General features: G+C 45.3%; 1 protein-coding gene across 2 annotated transcripts in view; it reads right to left on the bottom strand.

The window, feature by feature from the left end:
• Positions 1-9,638: 9,638 nt before the first annotated feature.
• Positions 9,639-20,517, bottom strand: part of LOC138570283 (zinc finger protein 271-like) — a 48,177-nt gene continuing 37,298 nt past the window's right edge. For both annotated transcript variants that reach the window (XM_069649055.1, XM_069649054.1), the window contains exon 2: positions 9,639-18,559. In XM_069649055.1, the coding sequence (XP_069505156.1) occupies positions 16,952-18,394 (1,443 nt within the window). In that variant the 5' untranslated portion in view covers positions 18,395-18,559 and the 3' untranslated portion in view covers positions 9,639-16,951. The remainder of the gene's footprint in view (positions 18,560-20,517) is intronic.

Here is a 20,517-nt window from a genome sequence, read left to right as displayed (position 1 = left end):
CTAGTCTCTGCCTGTTTAAGCTATGCCAACTCCAGCCAGTCTCCTCTAGTCTCGGCCTGTTTAAGCTATGCCAACTCCAGCCAGTATCCTCTAATCCCTGCCTGTTTAAGCTATGCCATCTCCAGCCAGTCTCTTCTAGTCTCTGCCTGTTTAAGTTATGACATCTCCAGCCAGTCTCTTCTAGTCTCTGCCTGTTTAAGCTATGCCAACTCCAGCCAGTCTCCTCTAGCTTCTGCCTGTTTAAGTTATGCCATCTCCAGCCAGCCTCTTCTAGTTTCTGCCTGTTTAAGCTATGCCAACTCCAGCCAGTCTCCTCTAGTCTCTGCCTGTTTAAGTTATGCCAACTCCAGCCAGTCTCTTCTAGTCTCTGCCTGTTTAAGCTATGCCAACTCCAACCAGTCTCCTCTAGTCTCTGTCGGCTTCAGGCACACATTTCACAAATGTCAGACGGTTTCATGATTTTGTATAGCCAGTAGTATTGCGGGTCCCACTTGCACTCCTCCTTTTAACACGTCTATTTGTATTTGTATTTTGTATTTCTTTAAGGCATCTGGGCGCATAACTTAAGTTACAGAGACAAAAGTAACAAGTACCTGCAGGCTATAGATGCAAAGGTAATATACAATGTACACGGAACAGAAATACTAGATATATACAGTGCATGATAAATAGAAACTAGGTGAGGGACAGATGAGGTCATCTACAAACATATTTACAGAACCGGTATATACAGGTCTGTGTAAGTGAATAGATTCCGGTGGAGAACTAGGTAATAGCCTCTGGAGCCACTTCTCGTCGGTTCCTTGTAGTTCCAGTGGTGGCTCTCTGACTTCCAGCCCAAGAGACCTGCCTTTTATGTGCAAAACCCCCATTCACACAGCCTGGCTGTCAATCACCCAGCAGGGGGGTTGTCCAGCCCGGAAAACCACCTTGTCCAATCATGACAAAGTGTGACTTGGGTTTCCTAGGATAACCTGGGCAGGGGGTGACTACACCGCTCCCTCACATTCAGCCCACCTAGACACCCAGGCACCCTGAGGAGGGCTTCTAGGTAGAAGCCCGCCAAAAGACAGTGAACAAATAAGGCAAACCTAGTTTGCCGCGCAAAGTAAAACACAAGAAGGAGTTTAACAAAAAGAAATGGCGAATAAACTGCACCGGAGCCAAACGAAAAAGGATTTGGTCACACAATAGCCTACAATATTACCACGGTTATATAAGATAACCGCGGTAGAAATTTAGGGTAGATACCACTGCCACCAGCCATGTCTAAATGTTAAAAGAGCGACACAATGCTCTAGGAGGTACAGATAAAAAGAGTTAAGAGTTAACCCTTCCAGCACTCCATGTAAGATGGTGTGTACTGGATCTGTGGTTCAATTTGACTAAGGGCCTCATTACACGGAAGGCGGAGGACCAAGGTGCTATTAGCACCTTGGTCCATGCCGGTAAAATACCGGCACCACCTTGGTGGAAAGGGGAATTACCGCCCCATTCCAAGGTTGGCGGGGCGGTAATTCCCCCTTCCACCACTGCCCTTCCCCATTCCCATTTTTGCCCCATAGGGCATAATGGGAATGGGGAAGGTGCTAATTACGGCACCGCAATTTTGCGGTGCTGTAATTAGCACCAAGGTCCCTTAGTGGGTTGGTTTTTAACGCCTGCAAAAAGCAGGCGTTAAAGCACCAACCCGCTAAGGGACCTCGTAGTAAGGCGGTAATGGTTAACGGTCACCGTTACCATTAACGGTGACCGTTAACCATTACCGCCTTCCGTGTAATGAGGCCCTAAGTACAGTTAATGGTAACTTTACCCTTTTCTGGGGGACGGTAGTCGCCTCAGAAATGGAGTTGGGGGGAGTCTGAACGACAACCCTGTGCCACTGCACAGAAGGTGCTGTGTGACACACACAAAGAAGGGGGCTACTGAAGTGGTGTACTCCAGAGCCCACAATCCCCAAAACAGGTCAAAACACATAGCAAAATACAAGTAAGAGTGGGGGAAAAGTTCACACTCTTACCAAGTGGAAAGAAACAACTCCAGAGATCCAGCAAAGCTGCTGAGGGACTCACTAGGTAAGGGAAATTAGCCATGAAATGAGAATTCTCCCTAACATCGTCCCCAGGTAGAGAGCTTTATAATAATCAATCTTGGTCATGATAAGTGTTCTGTCTAGGAAAGTGCAGCTGGCCGTGGAAAGGAAGAGGCGGCATGCTGTAATAAGTTTGCATGTGTAGGCGGATGCTGAATTTACTGAGTTAGTTTGTCTGGATAGTGACAGGGTGGAGTCAAGGTAGATGCCTAGCATTTTGGTATCGTTGGAGACCTTGATAGTGTTGCCATCAATGATAAAGGATTTGAAGACAGGATCTAGTTTATTAAGGTGATAATGAGAGCCAAGGATGAGGAGCTTGGTTCGTCATCATTAAGACAAAGCTTGTGTTGCGCCATCCAGGCCTGGATGACCAAATAGACACCATTCAAGGATTTAGTGTCCACTGTGTGGTCTCCAGTGATGGGGATGAGTATCTGGGTGTCATTGGCATAATTTGTGTAGGTGACACCCAGATAGCCAAAGATATCAAATAAGCGCTTTGAAGCACATTGTGCATAGGCGCTATACAAATAAACAATCAATCAATCAATCAATCAATCAAGGGTTTGGCGAGACAAAAGAACCCTGGGGACGCCGCATCGAACAGGTGAAGGATCGGCAGCGTCTGACGGGGGAAAAGACCCGCATATATCTGTTCTCTAGGAACGATCTGATCCAGGCGGTGGCAGAGTCAGAGAAATTGGCAGCTAATGAGAGATGCCTACAGAGGATTTGGTGGTTAACCAAGTCAAAGGCTGCTGATAGGTCCAGTAGGAGTAGCAGAGCCAGTTTCCCTTTGTCTTTCAGATCCTCAATTTGTGTTTTCAAATCAAAGAGGGCGGTTTCTGTCCCGTGCCTGGGCCGGAAGCCGGATTGCCTAAGACCGAGGAGTTTGTTCAATTCCAAGTACTCCTATATCTGTAAGTAAGCAGCTTGGTCCAATATTTTAAGCAGGAACGGTACCGTGGTAATGGGCCTAAAGTTGGTAGGTACATTGGCGTCGAGAGAGGGCTTCTTGATAAATGTGAGATGACCCAATGCGTCTTTCAGGTTATCATGGACAATGCCTGTATTGAATGATGTGTTAATGAGGGCCGTGATGAAAGGGGCTAGTTCATGTGCAGCCACCTTGATCGTGAGGGCTGGACACAGGTCACCTTGACAGTTAGAGATGTTGTCATTCACCCATACATTTTCCAACATTTTTGTAATCTTGCGGGCACATATATGTGTGGGACCATGAGCCATAACAACCATCATCATAATATATGCGTCAGGAAGTAGCCATTTCCTTTCGACTCTGTCGGCCCAACACCCATCATCGTCAAGTTTCCTCAAGCCCTCAGCCCATTTGTTAGACTCTTCTAATGTGGCATCGGCTTGGATATCTCTCACGGAATCGATACCCTCATCCATAATACAGGCATTTGTGGCTTCCCTTGAAGTTACAGGTCTGAAGAGAGATCGGTGGCAGTCTGTTTAGCTATCTGGTCAGCAAAAGCATTCCCTTTCCCTATATCATCTACAATCTTTTGATGCACTGCCCATTTTACAATAGCTAACTGCGTAGGGAATGCAAGCGCTGAGAGTAGCCGTACTATCAGGGATCTTTGTACCATGTGAAGTTAAGAACCCTCTTTCTGACCAAAGTCTCCCAAAGTTGTGAACCACCCCAAAGGCATACTGACTGTCAGTGTATATATTCACGGTAAGCCCTTCGGAAAGTTTGCAAGCTCGGGTCAATGATATAATCTCTGCGGCCTGCGCAGAGTTATGCGTGATTCTCTTGGTTTCCACGACCGTGCTCAATGTAGTGATTGCATAAGCAGCTGTGGATGTACCATCCAGAAGTTTCAAGCAGGAGCTATCGCAAAACAGCTCCCTTTGTGGATTGTTCAAAGGAGTATCTTTTAGATCAATCCTATCCTTTGTCTCTTGTTTGGTACTTTAAAGACAGTCATGTGACTCTTCGTCACTGCAAGCAGTACCTTGCGGAAAAGGTAAAGTTCAGCCGCATTAAGAACACAACACCACTTAATTTGGATGTGTGGTGCAAACAAGATCAATTCATATCTTGTCAACCGTGTGGAAGTGAGGTGTTGTGTTTGAGTTCTGTTCAGTAGAACATCTACAGAGTGAGGTACCATCAGGATTAAAGCATGGCCTAGGACCATTCCCTCACTCTATTTTACAGACGCAGCAGCAGCAGCGACAGCTCACAAACATCTTGGCAAAGCGAATGCTACAGGATCAAGGGCAGAAGAAAAGTAACCGCACGGCCTATTCTTCCCTCCATGTTCCTGCGTTAACACAGCCTAAGCACATCCATTCATGCACAAACACAAAGGCCTTTTCATAATTTGGTGTGCCCAAAACCGGTGCCGAGCACAATGCAGTCTTGAGCAAATCAAATGCACGCTGGTGCTCCATGTTCCAAGGCAATGGCGAAGAAATGCCCTTCTTCGTCAGAGCCAACATCGGCTTAGTCGTTAACGAGAAATTGGGGATCCACTGCCTAGAGTAAGAAGCCATTCCTATCAATGCTCTAACTTCTTTCTGTGAATTTGGGACAGACATGCTAGAAATTAGTTTTATCTCTTCAGGCGTCAATCTTCTTCCCTCCTTTGACAGGAGATAGCCTAAATAGGCGACCTCCTGGCAACAATATTGAAATTTCTTAAGCAAAGCTTTATGTCCATGTTTAGCCAGGTGAATAAGTAACAACACAGTGCCCTCCTTACAAGCGCCCTCTGAGTCAGCAGCTAAAAGCAAGTCATCAACATAGTGAAGCAGTGTACAAGTAGAGGGCAACTCAAGGGTATCGAGTTGTTCTTTCAGAGCCCTACTGTAGATGCTAGGACTTTCCATGTAACCCTGTGGTGCACGGGTAAATGTGAAGGAGCGTCCCCCTAAGGTGAACACAAACAAATATCTACTGTCCTTGTGTATAGGAATACTAGAGAGAGCATTCTTTAGGTCTAAAACACTAAAGTGAGTAGCTGAAGCTGGGATCATAGTTAATATCGTCGTCACAGCAGGCACAATTGGAAATTGTGGAGCGACAATCTTATTGATGGCACGTAAATTTATTATAAAAAGGAAAGGAATTGCATTATCGCCTTTTTTGTACACAGGCAAAATCGGACTATTGCATAAACTACCTGCAATTTCCTCAATCACCCCTCGATGTACAAAATCGGAGACGATGCATTTCAAAGCTTGTTCCCCATCAACTGAAATCTTATAATGCGGAATGGCCGGCAGCTTCAATCCATGTTTCAAAACAATTTTAACAGGCTCAATTTGCAAAACATCGACATCATTGTCGTCTACTGCCCATAAACACTCCGGAATATCACTAATTCCGGGGGCAAAGGTTTAGTCAAGAATTGAGAGACAGAAAGTTGCTGTGGTGAAATCGTCAAACGCACTCCATCAGTGGAACAATGAATTACCGCATTTAACTCCTTCAACAGATTCAACCCAGCAAATTCTCTCCACAATTCAAAGTCAAAATGAATGGACAATGGTCCGTAAACAGACCCAAAGAAATAGGTAACGGTGAAGAAACTGGACAGACAACTGGTGTGCCAGAAAACCCTACAGAAACATTGGTTTGCCCTAACAGTGGAATGTTTGGAACCTGAGAATGATCAATGGAACACTTTTGTGCCCCTGTATCTATCAAGAATAGATATTTCCTATTTCCCACTAACATTTCAACGTAGGAACCTTTCTGATTAATGGGAATAGACGTAGGTTCCAAACCCTGCTTCGGGCAATCCTAACGAAACAGAATATTGTCAAAAGGAAGTTCTTCAGAGAGGTAAGCAGCAGAAGGATGCATCCACACGCGGTGCTTGATTATCCTGTGAAAAAGGTTGCTGTGAATCTTGTGAAAATTGACCTCTACTAGGGCCCCCTACACCCAGGCGACCTCTGGGTCATCTACCCATATTCCCAAATGTGTTATTTGACCTCTGTCGGAGGATCAGGCATTGTGCACGCCAATGACCCTCTTGCCTACAATAGGCACACTGGTTAATACTTACAGGACCCAAGGGCACATTTCCTTGTGGAACATACTGACATCTAGTTTGTGAATTACCCCCTCTAGGGCCTCTAATGATTTGCTGTAATAATACTTTTGCCTTTAAATCACCTTTTCTCTTTTCAACTCTTTCTTTTTCATTATTGACACGATTCTCATAGTACAGAGCCATGTGCAGTACTTCTGATTGAGACATTGCTTGCCAAGCGCTCTCAGAAGACATAATTTGCGACTGGATGTCAGGCAGCAATCCACGCACAAATTTGTCTACAAATAATCTTTTCCCAGACTCTGTGCCTAAATCTTGTCCACTGAAATCTGAAAATACCTGTTCGAACCGATTAAAGAACTTGGTAGCACCCTCAGACTTCCCTTGGACACAGGCCGTAAGCTTGTCCCAAATAATTCTCTTCTCAGGAATTGTGGCAAAAACATTAGCTTGATCATCCATCTCCATACAATGCTTAGCCCATTCAATCAATTCACGTTTCTTCTCTGGAGGTACAGTATTGCGAGTGACAACCCTCGATCACGCTCCCTGATCTACAACAAACGGTGCAGGACCACTTGGAAGAGAAAGAGTAAGCATTGTCAACGGAGGTGTTATCACTGGTACAACAGGAAAGAGCGGAGTAGCAGGTGGAGGAGCAGGCGGAGGAGCAGCAACAAAAGGAGGACCAACAACTGGAGGAAGAGGAACAACAGGAGGAACGATAGGAGCAGGAGGAGGAATAACAGCAGGAAGAGGCAAAGCAGCAGGAAGAGGAACATACGGAGGTGGCGCAGTGGCACCAGGCCTTCGTTCATTTAACAATTTATCGATAGGTTTGTCGAAACATGAAAGTCTTTAGAAGGGTAGATTTTCTGGATACCAAGTGAGAAAGCCCTATCCATATTCCTAGCCGACTCAGACTGTTTATCTTGGTCATACAACAACGCTTTTTCGGCGTAGGTCTTATGACGACGTGCATGTTTTTCTCTACTCTTAAGCTGCTGCAACGCTTCTTTCTTCCAATTCTGTAATATGTCAAATGCTGCAGGTCTAGCCTTTTTCTTTAATAATATAGATTCTAAGTATTTAATACAAGGAATTTCACAACTACCAATGATTGGCCACTGAAGTTCGGAAGCATGTCTGGTTTGTCAGTGCCAAATATCATTAAACACTATACTACCAATGCCATGCTTACAGTACATAGTACAAGCCGGCGACCCCTCCTGAGGCACCGGACGGCTAAATTCCAAAGCTTGTCTGTCACTGCGGAATAATGCCCTAAAGCAGGCAGACAATTTCCCAGGTATGTCAGAATACTGGTGCTACCTGGTCAATAATTGTACTCGCGGGTGCAATGCTCCAAAACCAATTATCAGGATACTTAAGAATCGGGTCACGACTCACCTGATCAAGCCTAAGGAGGTCCGATCGGATTTCAAAGTTTTTCTAATGAATTTTACCTCGTGTTTGGTGCCCACCTCGATATGTGGACCCTTGTCAAGATGCCGACTCGGACCGCGTGCTCATCGTCCAGGGATCGGGCCATGCAGCGCTGCTGAGGTGTCGCTTCTCATTCAAAAAGTAGCCCTTTTGTCACTGTCCGATCCCGGTCCGATAGCCGTGTCAACCTTCAACGAGCTGGCATCAATCTTGAGGGTCCCTATTCGGGCACCATCTGTGAAAGCAAAAGAAGATATCGAGGCTGAATACCTTCAAAGGAAATACACCAAACGCAGGTTATAAAGATACACAGATCTTTATTCAAAGTAACTGAACAGTTTTCAAAGAAACAGAGTATCGGATAGCTATCAGGCCCCCAGTTCACCACAGCGAATACCAGCCCTTTCGGTGTGGGAAGTGAGTGGGACTGTACATCAGAATAGTCGTACCTTTTAAACACTCCAAAACATGATGTCCAACCCACTTGCAGGTTAATGAATCTAGGATCTAGGGTTCGTGCCGAGTTTGTTCCGTAATTTATGCAGCTATACATTTAGGGGTTATCCTTAACATATTCGCAAACAAGTTACAATAGCAACAGTGTGTCTTCGGATTTCGTGTTGAGCCTCTGCACATAACTTTGTACAATATAGTAAAACAAGTGTTCACATAAGATGCTCAAACAGTATTGTGTATGATATATGTTCATGGATTAATCTCGTTGATACAGATAATCCTTTATACACAGGTCAACTAAGGACAAGGTCTCAGTACATGACCCTAACATTTGGCCTGCAGGCAGTTTAGACATTAACTTGCACATAGAGGTCAAGAATGCCATGTTACATTCAAAACGACACTGTCCACCATCTTAGAACACAGGGTGACTTTAGAGAGAGAATCTAAAATGGCGGATGAACCTCAACTGGCAGCCTACACAGATCTAAGGTCAGGGCCTTGCAACGTGGATTTTCTCGCAGAGCGACTTGGCCTAAGCCAATATATATACACACGATCTAAGGGGTATAATATGTTTTCTCGTTCAACAAGGTCACCTTGGCCGTTAAAAGGTTTAAGATTGTTAATTATGTTTTCCACTTCTGTAGTACTAAGAGGTGAGAAGCTGAAAGGCTTATGGGTCTGAAAAGTGGGGGTGGTAGTGTGTGTGTGAGGAGGGAGCTGACAGACAAGTTTGTTTAGCATTTATTTTAGACTGGAGAGTGGCAATTTTGCCGAGGAGGGCATTTTGTATATTTGTGCACCATGTGCTGTCTTTGCTACAGGTGTCAGGAGGAGTTGCTGGAGATTCACGCTCCTTAAGGATCTTGAAGAGCTCTTTGGTGTTGGACTCCGCTTGCATGATACCTTTATTATAGGTGTCTTTTTTGGCCTTGTTGGCGTCAGATGGATGGCTTTTCCAACGGGCTTCAGCTGTTCGTTTCTCTTTGTGAAGTATTCTTAGGTGTGGTGTAAACCATGAATTAAGGTGTGAACAAGGTTTGGGTTTCCTTAGCTTGATTGGGGCAATAGTGTTCAAGGCTTTGAGCATGGACTGGTTAAAGGTATCGACTAATACTGTGGGATCAGTGCATGAGGAGGGACATTGTTCAATAAAGGTAGGATAAGCGGGAGTAGATTATCCCTTGTTCTGTCCCTGTTATTTCTAGTATGAATAGAAGGGGCAATGTCTTGTGTGGGGCATTGGTCTGTTGTTTCAATATTGAAGGTATTCATGTGATGGTCTGACCAAGTGCACAGTAGGTTAGCCTGTAGATTAATGGTGCAATTTATGTCGACTAACCAATCGAGGGTTCTCCCTTTAGAATGGGTGGGTTCCAGGATGTGATGGTCGAAGCCCAGGTCAGTTAGAGTATTGGCCAGGTCAAGAGCTGCAGGGTCTTGGGGTCTTGAAAACCAAGGTTAAAAGCACCAAGTAGGATGATTTGTGATTTGGTTTTATATTTATCAGCTATGATGGTCATAATGTCGTAAGTGAAGGTGGCGAGCAGGGCTTCAGCAGTAGAGAAATAAATGACATCAGCTTGCACTATAGTGAATACATCTCAAACAATCCAGTTTATTTGAACAATGTCCATAAAAAAACATATACAAAATCACCCACTTTGTTCACACGAGGCAGTCATTATACTATGAACATGGCAATGTCATGCAATGTCTGTCTTAATCTATCTCTATGTATACAAGGGACAATATGTTTGTGGGAGGATTTGTGGCAAAGCGCTGTTCCTTATACAATTCCACACCGTTTCATCAATCTGCACCAACATTTGCATAGTTACCTGTTAGGACCCTCCAGACTTTACCTACTACATGACATTTGGGCACGGCACCCCTTTCCCCTGATTTTAGCACCTTCACATAGGAGATGGTTGCCTGAAATTGGCAAAGCATCAATGTAGTCATAGAAGGACCGGTCTCAACATGAGGAACAAAACGTGAGGTCCAGGCCCTAGGATGCGCGGTTTCCAAGAAATTTGCCTCACAATGGACTGCGCCATGCCAGGTTGAGGTAACAGGTGGGGAGAGAGCACAGAAAGTCGCAGTATGCAGAAGCACACCAAATCTCGCCACCCCCCAATGTCTGCTCCTTGGTATGTCAGTCAGCCACACGCGTCCCTTCTCATCACAGTTTACTTTAGGGTACAAAGCACATCAAGCGATAAGCTAATAGAAATAGCGATAGGGATCAGTGTTATCATGTATGTCGGCAGAAGCCGTTCAGAGAACATGTACTACTGCTAGTTAATATATGAAAAGAAAAAATAAACATGAATTACATACAAACATTTTGTCATACCACCAATTAGTTGAAACTGAAAGACATATAAGTGTAAGTTGGATGGTATTCCCATGGTTCAGTATGCTATATGCTAAATCATCTTAGAGATGCATGAGATTCAAGTACGGGTATATATACATCTCATCTCAGTGGCAAACAATTCTACAATCCCTCCGACCCCTATCAACATCCCACTATAATAAATGGATCACTCAGCAGCTCCCCAATATAACCCACTATGCGCTTTACCTCGAGACTGACACACGTAATAGACTTCCTGCTCCAGCTTCCTGTTCTCTGGATCCTTCATAATCGAGGAAGGGCATGGCCATCGCCCACTATGGATGAGCTACGGCTGACGCCTTCTCTAACTGTAATATATACCAGGGTACAGTGCACAGGGTGCAGGCAGATGAGTTATTAGTTGGGAGTTTGTTGTGGGTATTTGTTGAAGAAATCCACCTCGTATATAGACAACATCCTCCCAGCATCCATCCTCAAGACCCTCCCTGCAGAAGATCTCCTTCTCTACCTGGACATCGTCAACAGCTGTGAGAAACCGGAGGGTATTCTCCCAGTAAGACCTCAAGAATCCCTTATTCAGGTGGCCAGGACACGGCCATCGCTGTTGGATCCAGTTCCTGGGGGTGGACCAGTAGGGGAGGATCACCTGGTTAGGGGAACCCAGGGTTCTACTCGAGGGAATGCCCCAGGTGAGATGCAGTACCATCATGGGGAGGATGGTGAGGCGAACAATATAAGCTATTCCCGCTCATCATCTCTTCCATCCATTGAATCTTCCTTATCCAAAGGTAAAGCCAACAACCAAATTCACATCTGATAAACTTTTTAAGAGCCACAACTCCCAGACTCCCGCTTTTCCTGGTTCTTATAAGGATACTCCCAGACACTGATGGTCCGGAAACAACGGTACCAGTAAGCTTGCCGGTACCATTGTTTCCGGACCGGCAAACTACGAGTTTTGCAGACAGGTGCCTTTCCGCCCGGCAGGTCTGACCTGGCGGGCGGAACGGCACCCGCTTGCAGACCTTGACGGATGCACCGGCACCATTCATGAATGGTCCCGGTGCATCTGACCTCCCCATTCCCATTGAGTCCAATGGGACTCAAATGGGAATGGGGAGAAATGTATTCTGGCACCCGGCAATGGGAATTTACTGGGACCACCGGGGCTGTAATGCCCGGTTAAGTCCCCATTGCCGGGTGGCTGAAAAAAAATGACTCCGGCAGCAGCCGTCTCATTGTGAGGCCCATTCTTTTCAACGTCCCTCCTGTTATTTTGTTCTGAACACCCAACCTACTGGGTCAGAACACTACTATTCCCACCATCCCCTCGGTTCTGTTCTCCATTGTGGTCATTCTCGTTCATTTAACAAACCCTCCAAAAACCTTCCCTTTTGACATGAACTACCCCACCATGACAAAGACCATAATTCCAGATAAACCTGTACCCCGGAAGATGTAGAAATTCTACCTCTCCCCTTTTCAGACACCAACCCTTTTGTACACCACAGACAATGGACTAACATGCAAACCGTTTACTTGAACGACACACACCTGACAGCCCTTTCCTTTCCCCATAGGGATAAAAAGTGGATTAAAAGAGCACAAGAAGAGCAATGCGAGGAGGGCAGACAGAATGACAAGATGGCTAAACCGGCACAGCAGTTCAAGAGAAGGATAAAGGTGGCAGGAACCGAGAGGGTGTCAAGGAGAGAAGTGATCTTGCCCTTTTCATCCCAAACACACTGACCCTTTGTGGAGGAGAGCATAAGACCACAAACAATAGCTCAAGTGTCATGCAGCAGATGCCAACGGTACACAGGGCGAGCCAATGCTGATAATCAGGAGCGAGGGAAGCTCCAGCGACCGTGGTACCGGCCTTGACTCCATTGAAGCCAAAGGCCAAGCGGGTCATCACAGCCAGTGAGTTGAGGAGAGAACTGATAAGAACTGATAAGAACTGGGCTGTGTTGATTGAGAAGCGCAAAGTGTCAAGTTTGAACCAAGGTTAATGAACAGTGTAACAAACTGTAAAGAGTGTTAAGGGGAGACCAGCTGCAGAGAGAAAACCGGCACCACGTGGGTGCTAACTCAAGAGACTCTGGTCAATCCCCATCAGAGGGAAACTACGGGTACCAGAAGGCCGTAGGTGAGTCGCTGAAAGAGGTCAAAGGTAAAATCTCTGTTTAATAAAAAGACATTGATCTACACCAGTGTGAAAGCACGTGCAGCGAATCCCACAAATACAAGTGAATGTGAAGCTGGTAAGGGTCCGAGCCTGACAGAGGGAGATATATGGGTGAAGCCATTACCCTACAACTGTCAGTCAAGAGGGATCTGAGCCCGACCGAGGGAGATCCAGGGGTGAAGTCCTCACCCAAATATTGTCAGTCAAGAGGAGTCCAAGCCCGACCAAGGGAGATCCAGGGGTGAAGAGTTTGCCCAAAGTTCATTGAAAAGGGTTAGCGCCCAGATGAGAAGGATCCATGGGCCAACCTATCACCCAGTGAACAATGGAAACAAACTTTCATTTGTTAAAGGAACTTTATTTTGGAACCGGAGAGGCCCTCGAAAGCAATAGAACCTAGCTATCCTCAGTCTTGATATCATCAAGGAACTTACAAGAGAAGAGGGGAATCCCGGGTGAAATTTGTCACCCAAACCCCAAGGAAAAGAGACTGTTTATTTGTTTTGTTATTTGAATATGTCAGGTCCTCGAAGGCAAAAGACATTCAAGGAAATGAGACTTGGCCATCGACGATCCTTAGAGTTGCCATTAGAACTATCATCTCGTGCTGGAGAAGCCTGAGACTGTACTGTGCTCCAAGATCCCACCTTACTCTGTGCACATAACGTGGGTAAGGGACACCCAGCTTACCACATCCTGACATATTATTTGAGACTACTTCTTTCTTTTCTTGAGAACTATTCCACAGCCTTTTTTGTATTAGCTGTGAGATTTGGCAATAGGTTTCTTAGTATAGACCCTTTTATTTGACACAACGCCACTAGGGCTGCCTTATTTTTCATTTGATGTTTGACGCTTGCTCCCGTCTTAGATTTAGGCTTAGATTATGCATTGTTCCAACCTTCATATAACATTCATTGTTCAATAAACACCCTTGTCTTACTTATTGCCACCAGGGGTTCCTCACACAGCCCCCTAACTCAAGGCACCTTCCCATCGACCCTAAACACAGTGCAAATACTCCTTGTACCAAATAAACCCACTCTATATCCCGACAAGCGAGGTAACTATTGCCCCATCACCCATCTTCCGTTCCTAGATAAAATCATTGAGAAAGCGATAGCCACACAACTGCAGCAACACACTGACACCAACAATCTCCTACAAACATAACAATCCAGGTTCAGACCCAAATGCAGAATGGAGACATGAACCATACAGGTGGTCAACAATGCCCTCAACATCCTTGACAATGACCACCCCAGCCTAATGGTTCTACTTTATCTCTTGGCCGTTTTCAACACAGTAGACCCCCAGGCACTTACAGACACCCTACATCAGAGCATGGAGATCAGCAATCTTGTCCTATTCCAGTACAAGTCTAACCTCAGTTTGTTCAGATGGACTCTGCTAGATCGCCAGGGGTACCCATCACCTATGGAGTCCCGTAGGGCTCCATCATCTCCCCAGTGATCTTCAATCTTTACATGACGCAGCTGGGAGCCCTCCTAGCCACACACAACATCCACATCCACCAATACGCAGACAACACACAGCTATGCCGCAAGATAGACTCCATCAAGGGCATACATATAGCCTCATTACACGGATGGCGGTAAGGTTTTACCGGTACCGGTATTTTACCGGTACCGGTAAATCCTTACCGCCTTACTACGAGGTCCCTTTGCGGGTTGGGGAATTTAACGCCTGCTTTTTGCAGGCATTTAAAACCAACCCGCAAAGGGACCCAGGGTGCTAATTACGGTACCGCAATTTGCGGTACCGTATTTAGTGCCTTCCCCATTCCCATTATGCCCTATGGGGCAAAACTGGGAATGGGGAACGGCAATGGTGGAAGGGGGAATTACCGCCCGCCAACCTTGGAATGGGGCGGTAATTCCCCTTTCCGCCAAGGCGGTGCCGGTATGTTACCGGCATGAACCATGGCGCTAATAGCGCCATGGTTCTCCGCCATCCGTGTAATGAGGCCCATAGACTGAAAACCTACCTCTCGCTGATCCAGTCTTGTCCAGTGCATACTTGAAGCTCAACCCCTCCAAGATCAAATTCCTACTCCTCACCAACAACACCTTACACCCACACATACAGACCTGGCTATCAGCCATGACCTCTGAGGGCTTCTCACCTGAGCTCACATCTTGCGCCAAGACCCTCGGGTCCCACATCAGCAAACACCTCTCCTTCAAAACACACATAGCTAAGAAAACTCAGACAGCTTGGTATCAGCTCTCCCTCCTGTGGAAAGTCAAGCCCTTCCTCCCTCCAGACAGCTTTAGATCCACTGTTCAAACACTATTGATATTCCACCCGGATGGGGCCAATGCACTACTTGCAGGTCTCCCATTGTGCTCCCCTGTGCCCCTGAGAAGTGTTCTACGCGTAGCCACACACTTCATAAAGGGTCTACGCAGATACAACCAAATCACCCTGGCCCTCATTGACCTTTACCGGCTCCCACTGCATGTACGAATCACCTTCAAGTCTTGCTGAATCATCTATAAAACAGCTGCCCTCAATTCAACCAGCCACCTTGCAGAGAAACTCAACATCTCTGGTGGACAGAGCACAACCAGAAGCCATGACACATCACACTGGAAATCTGCTGCTGCAAAAAGTAGAGAACCCCAAAAGAAGCCTTCGCTGCCTACGCCCCAAGACTATGAAACCTAATCCACGTCAGCATCAGACTCATCCCCACGTTCATACAATTCAGAAAATAACTCACATCTTCAAGGAATCTCTCTGCCTCAACACCTGTGTCATCCAATCACCCTTGTGCCACCTGACGCGATAAACGCTGGACGCCCCTCTCCTCTGCGCCATCCAGTACAGCAGTACCCCTCCTCTGTGCCCATCTGTATCCTACCCCTCGCTGTAAATCTGTTCTGTTGTTATCTCTGTAAAATGTTCAGTTATGCATTTGTACTGTTGTATACCTCTGTAAAGTACTCCATTATGTACCTCTATTGTTGTATACTTCAGTAAAGCACTCCGTTGCTTCTCAAACCTAGGTTTTCCCTCAATAAATACAACAATAATAATAAAAAAAGAAACAGTAGGTTCCTCAATAGTGGAAAAGGACATCCTGTGGTTGGGCAAGTTGGTGTTAATTCCCAGCATTGGCATTAATAGCCCCTCATGCATCGATTTCTACAGACAGCAAATTGGCAGAGACCTAGGGTCTCACACATTCTTGTCTATGGCCCTTTTAAGCTACTCTCTGTTTTATTTTGTTATTGGTTGGTGTTTCATTTCTATTTGATCTTTTGTTGTATATTTCACTTAAATAAATCCAGCCACATAGATTCAGTTATATCTGGTGGTGTTTTTGTGTAACTTTGCTTTTTACCTAAATGTTCTGTAAAAACATCTATCATTTTGATCCTTGCAAGATCTTCATTTTGTTTATACTTGAAGTTAATGTCAAGTTGTTCCCAGTTCCCTTCTTTTATTTCTCAGGACTTTGGTTGTATTATTCCTTTCAGAGATGATTGAAGTGGTCTGTCATCTGCACATGACATGATATTTCATTATTGATATTCTGTGTTGCCAAGTGGGTGGTGATGGGGCTGGTTTAGGTTTCCAGCCTTGGTGTCACGTCTCCATTAAGGTAGTATGTTGTTGTGCATTGTTGACACATGTTGAGTTCTCTCGACTGAATTCCTATTAATCAGTTTATTTGACTGATTGATCTTGTGCTGCTGAGTCCTGATTGTTGTGTTGATGGTATGTCCAGTTTTTTGTGGCTCTCAGTATGCAGGTCTTGTACACTCTCCCCATATTATTATGTTATTAGTCACTTATAGATCGTGGGTGACCACCTAAAGGATTCTTGGTGCCAATAATTTACATGAATTCATCCATCCCATCTCTCCATTTGACAACTACTGGAAGAGTGTGATTTCCTAAATACTTGGTGATCCTCCAGTCCTTTGAGAAAAATGGATCCTCTGACGCCTGCTTAGATTTGATGAGTAACTGAACCTTTTCTTGCACTCTGTGCACATATAGGGCTTCAACCTAGTATGGACCCTCTGATGGATTATGGAGTGACTTAATCTGTTCTTGCATTCTGAGCACCTAAATGACTTCACTCCAGTATGGATCCTCTGAGGTCTTCTCAGAGCTGAGGAGTAACTGAAGCTCTTCTTGCACTCTATGCACTTGCGGGGCTTCCCTCCAATATGGGTTCTCCGATGTATTATCAGAGGTGAGGAGTGACTCAAGCTCTTCCTGCACTGTGTGCACTTTTGAGTTTTTTTTTCCCCAGTATGGGCCTTCTGATGGCTTATCTGAATTGAGGATTGACTGAAGAGCATCTTGCACTTTGTGCACTTTTAGGGCTTCACCCCACTGTGGCTCCTCAGATGCCTTCTTAGAGCTGAGGACTGACTGAAGCTCTTCTTGCACTCTGTGCACTTATATGGCTTTACCCCAGTATGGGTCGTCAGATGGCTTCTCAGAGTTGAGGACTGATTGAAGCTTTTGCTGCACTCTGTGCATCTAAAGGGTTTCACCCCGGTATGGACTCTCTGATGGTTTATCAGATTTGAGGAGAAACGGAAGCACTTCTTACACTCTGTGCACTTATAGGGCTTGATCCCAGTATGGACCCTCTGATGTTCTATCAGAATTGAGGACTGACTGAAGCTCTTCTTACATTCTGTGCACTTGTAGGGCTTTTCTCCAGTATGGACTCTCTGATGTCTTCTCAGAGCTGAGGACTGACTGAAGCTTATCTTGCACTCTGTGCATCTGAAGGGTTTCTCCCCAGTATGGACTCTCTGATGGTTTATCAGACTTGAGGAGTTACTGAAGTTCTTCATGCACTCTGTGCACTTGTGGGGCTTCACTCCAGTATGGGCCCTCTGATGTGTTATCAGAGATGAGGAGTGACTGAAGCTCTTCATGCACTCTGTGCACTTGTAGGGCTTAAGCCCTGTATGGATGCTCTGATGAATTCTCAAAGCTAAGGACTGACTGAAGCTTTTCTTGCACTCTTTGCATCTGAACGGTTTCTCCCCAGTATGGATTCTCTGATGGCTTATCAGACTTGAGGAGTTACTGAAGTTCTTCATGCACTCTGTGCACTTGTGTGGCATCTCTCCAGTATGGGTTCTCTGATGGCTTCTCAGAGCTGAGGAGTGACTGTAGCTTTTATTGCACTCTGTGCATCTGAAGAGTTTCACCCCAGTATGGACTCTCTGATGGTTTATTAGATTTGATGAGAAACGGAAGCTCTTCTTACACTCTGTACAGTTGTAGGGCCTTTCCCCAGTATGGGCCCTCTGATGTTTTGTTAGAGCTGAGGAGTGACTGAAGCTCTTCGGGCACTCAGAGCATGTGTAAGGCTTCTCCCCAGTATGGGTCCTCAGATGACCTCTCAGAGTTGAGGAGTGACTGAAGCTTTTATTGCACTCTGTACATCTGAAGGGTTTCACCCCAGTATGGACTCTCTGATGGTTTACCAGATTTGAGGAGAAACGGAAGCTTTTCTTACACTCTGTGCACTTGTAGGGCTTCTCTCCAGTATGGATTCTCTGATGGTTTAACAGATTTGAGATCTGAGTGAAGCTCTTCTTACACTCCGTGCACTCGTAAGGCTTTTCACCAGTATGGGTCCTCTTATGGGTACCCAGAGTTGAGGAGTTATTGAAGCTCTTCTTACACTCTGTGCACTTATAGGGACTCTCAACCGTGTGATATTTCATGTGCGTGATTAGACTAGACCTGGGAGTGATGCACATCACACAATCCTTGTGGGCAGATGCTTTCTCCATTGGATGGTTATTCACCAATGTGCAGGACACTTGGCTCTTCTGAGGGATTGACAGTTTCAGTGCATTGACGCTGCTACTCTTCTGTGGCTTTTCACTTATTTCTCTGTATATCCCTTCTTCTCATGTTCATCTCCATATTGTTGCTTTTGGTAATGGTGCTGCTTTCTGTTGAAAGAAGCAAACATGTCAGATTGGTGTCATGTCATTGTACAGCCATTAGTAACATATGACTCAGGAGGTATTCACTGTGTGATACTGAGTATGGCTGTTCTTCTATGTGCCCTTAAAAATGAATAGATGACTTCACGGCAAGTCAACATGACTTGAAAAAGCATGAATGTTGATGGATACATTGTTACAGCAAATGATGCTGCAAATTTTTTCACTCATGGGGTCATGAGTACATTTTACAGTATCAATAAATCTGGACGGGCTCCTGGTTGGGACCCTTACTCTGCCCAGGAGGGATCTACAGTAAAAAATAAAAGTGAAAAGGGTAAATCTGACCCATTAAAACACCCAGATGTTCTGCTCTTAAGTATAAAAAAAACACCTTCCAATTGGCTCTGGAATTTTTATGATCAGAGAACAAGACCTAGTGGTCTAATTACACACACAACATAGAACGTTCAAATGAACAACAGACATGCGATAAATGCATGATGCTGAAGTACATAAAGCAACAAGATACATGGGACTCGAACATCAATACAAACATTCTAATAAACACATTGCCTACTGCTATGCTAAGACACAACAGGGGTCAAAATATAAGTTATTTGTAAACAGTTGTATGGAGTGAGTCTGCTGTACCGCCAAGCTGCTTTCGAAAACCAACTCGGCGGTGCAGCAAACTCACTCCACGCTCCTCAAATACTGGTGTTGTGGCCATCTGTCTACTGAGAACACGATCACCATTGACAACGCTTCAGGACGCCCGATTCCAACGGTGCGACACAGCCCAGCATCCACTCACAATTCCAAGCCAAGGGATCAATACCCATGTGCAAAGGGGACCAATACATGACAGATTGCCTGTTTCCCACCGTGAGTCTGCCCAAGAGACAGAATACTACTCATCCTGCAGCAGAAGAGGCGTACACCAGTGTTGAGTCGCCATTTTCCAATCCCTCATTTTAAAGGCATACTTTTGTGCACATAGATTGTACCTCGTCATTTGAAACCTTGGAGCTTCCTCAGAGATCACCTGATGTGTTACGGGTGCCCCTCTCTGTTTGCAAAACCGTGCAGCGTTGCTGCACTGACACGGCAGCACACTCATAGAACATTCTACCTTTCAAATTCATCCGTCCTGGTGAAGGACCGCTCAAGAAAGGCTTAAACTGCAACCGACTAGGGCAGAAACACTTCTGTGTAGACCTCTTTCAACCACAGTGCTTTACTTTACCACTACCCATATTTTTCTACATTGAATTTTATGTATATATTGTATGCTTTTGACCACTGTTGTGTCTTAGCATAGCAGTAGGCAATGTGTTTATTAGAATGTTTGTATTGATGTTCGAGTCCCATGTATCTCGATGCTTTATGTACTTCAGCATCATGCATTTATCGCATGTCTGTTGTTCATTTGAACGTTCTCTGTTGTGTTTGTAATTAGACAACAAGGTCTTGTTTTTTATGCTAAAGAGCAGAACATGGGTGTTTGAATGGGTCAGATTTACCCTTTTCACTTGTATTTTTGACATTTTACAGTATATACAATCCTGCAGACTTCCTTCTGTTCCAATTCCCCTCTCTACATCTCCACCCCTGTAGTGTATACAATCCAGCAGACTTCCTCCTGTTCTAATTCCGCTCTCTACATCCCCACCCCTGCAGTGTATGCAATCTGGCAGACTTTCTCCTGTTCTAATTCCCCTCTCTACATCCCCACACCTGCAGTGTATCCAGTCCTGCAGACTTCCTCCTGTTCTAATTCCCCTCTCTACATCCCTACCCATACAGTGTATACAATCCTGCAGACTTCCTCCTGTTCTAATTCTCCCCTCTACATCCTCACCCCTACAGTGAATACAATCCTGCAGACTTCCTCCTGTTCTAATTCTCCTCTCTACATCCACACCCCTGCAGTGTATACAATCCTGCAGTCTTCCTCCTGT

Source organism: Ambystoma mexicanum, chromosome 2q, assembly GCF_040938575.1.
Source record: "Ambystoma mexicanum isolate Mex_15411 chromosome 2q, UKY_AmexF1_1, whole genome shotgun sequence".
Lineage (NCBI taxonomy): Eukaryota > Metazoa > Chordata > Amphibia > Caudata > Ambystomatidae > Ambystoma > Ambystoma mexicanum.
This window is presented reverse-complemented; position numbering and strand designations above follow the sequence as displayed.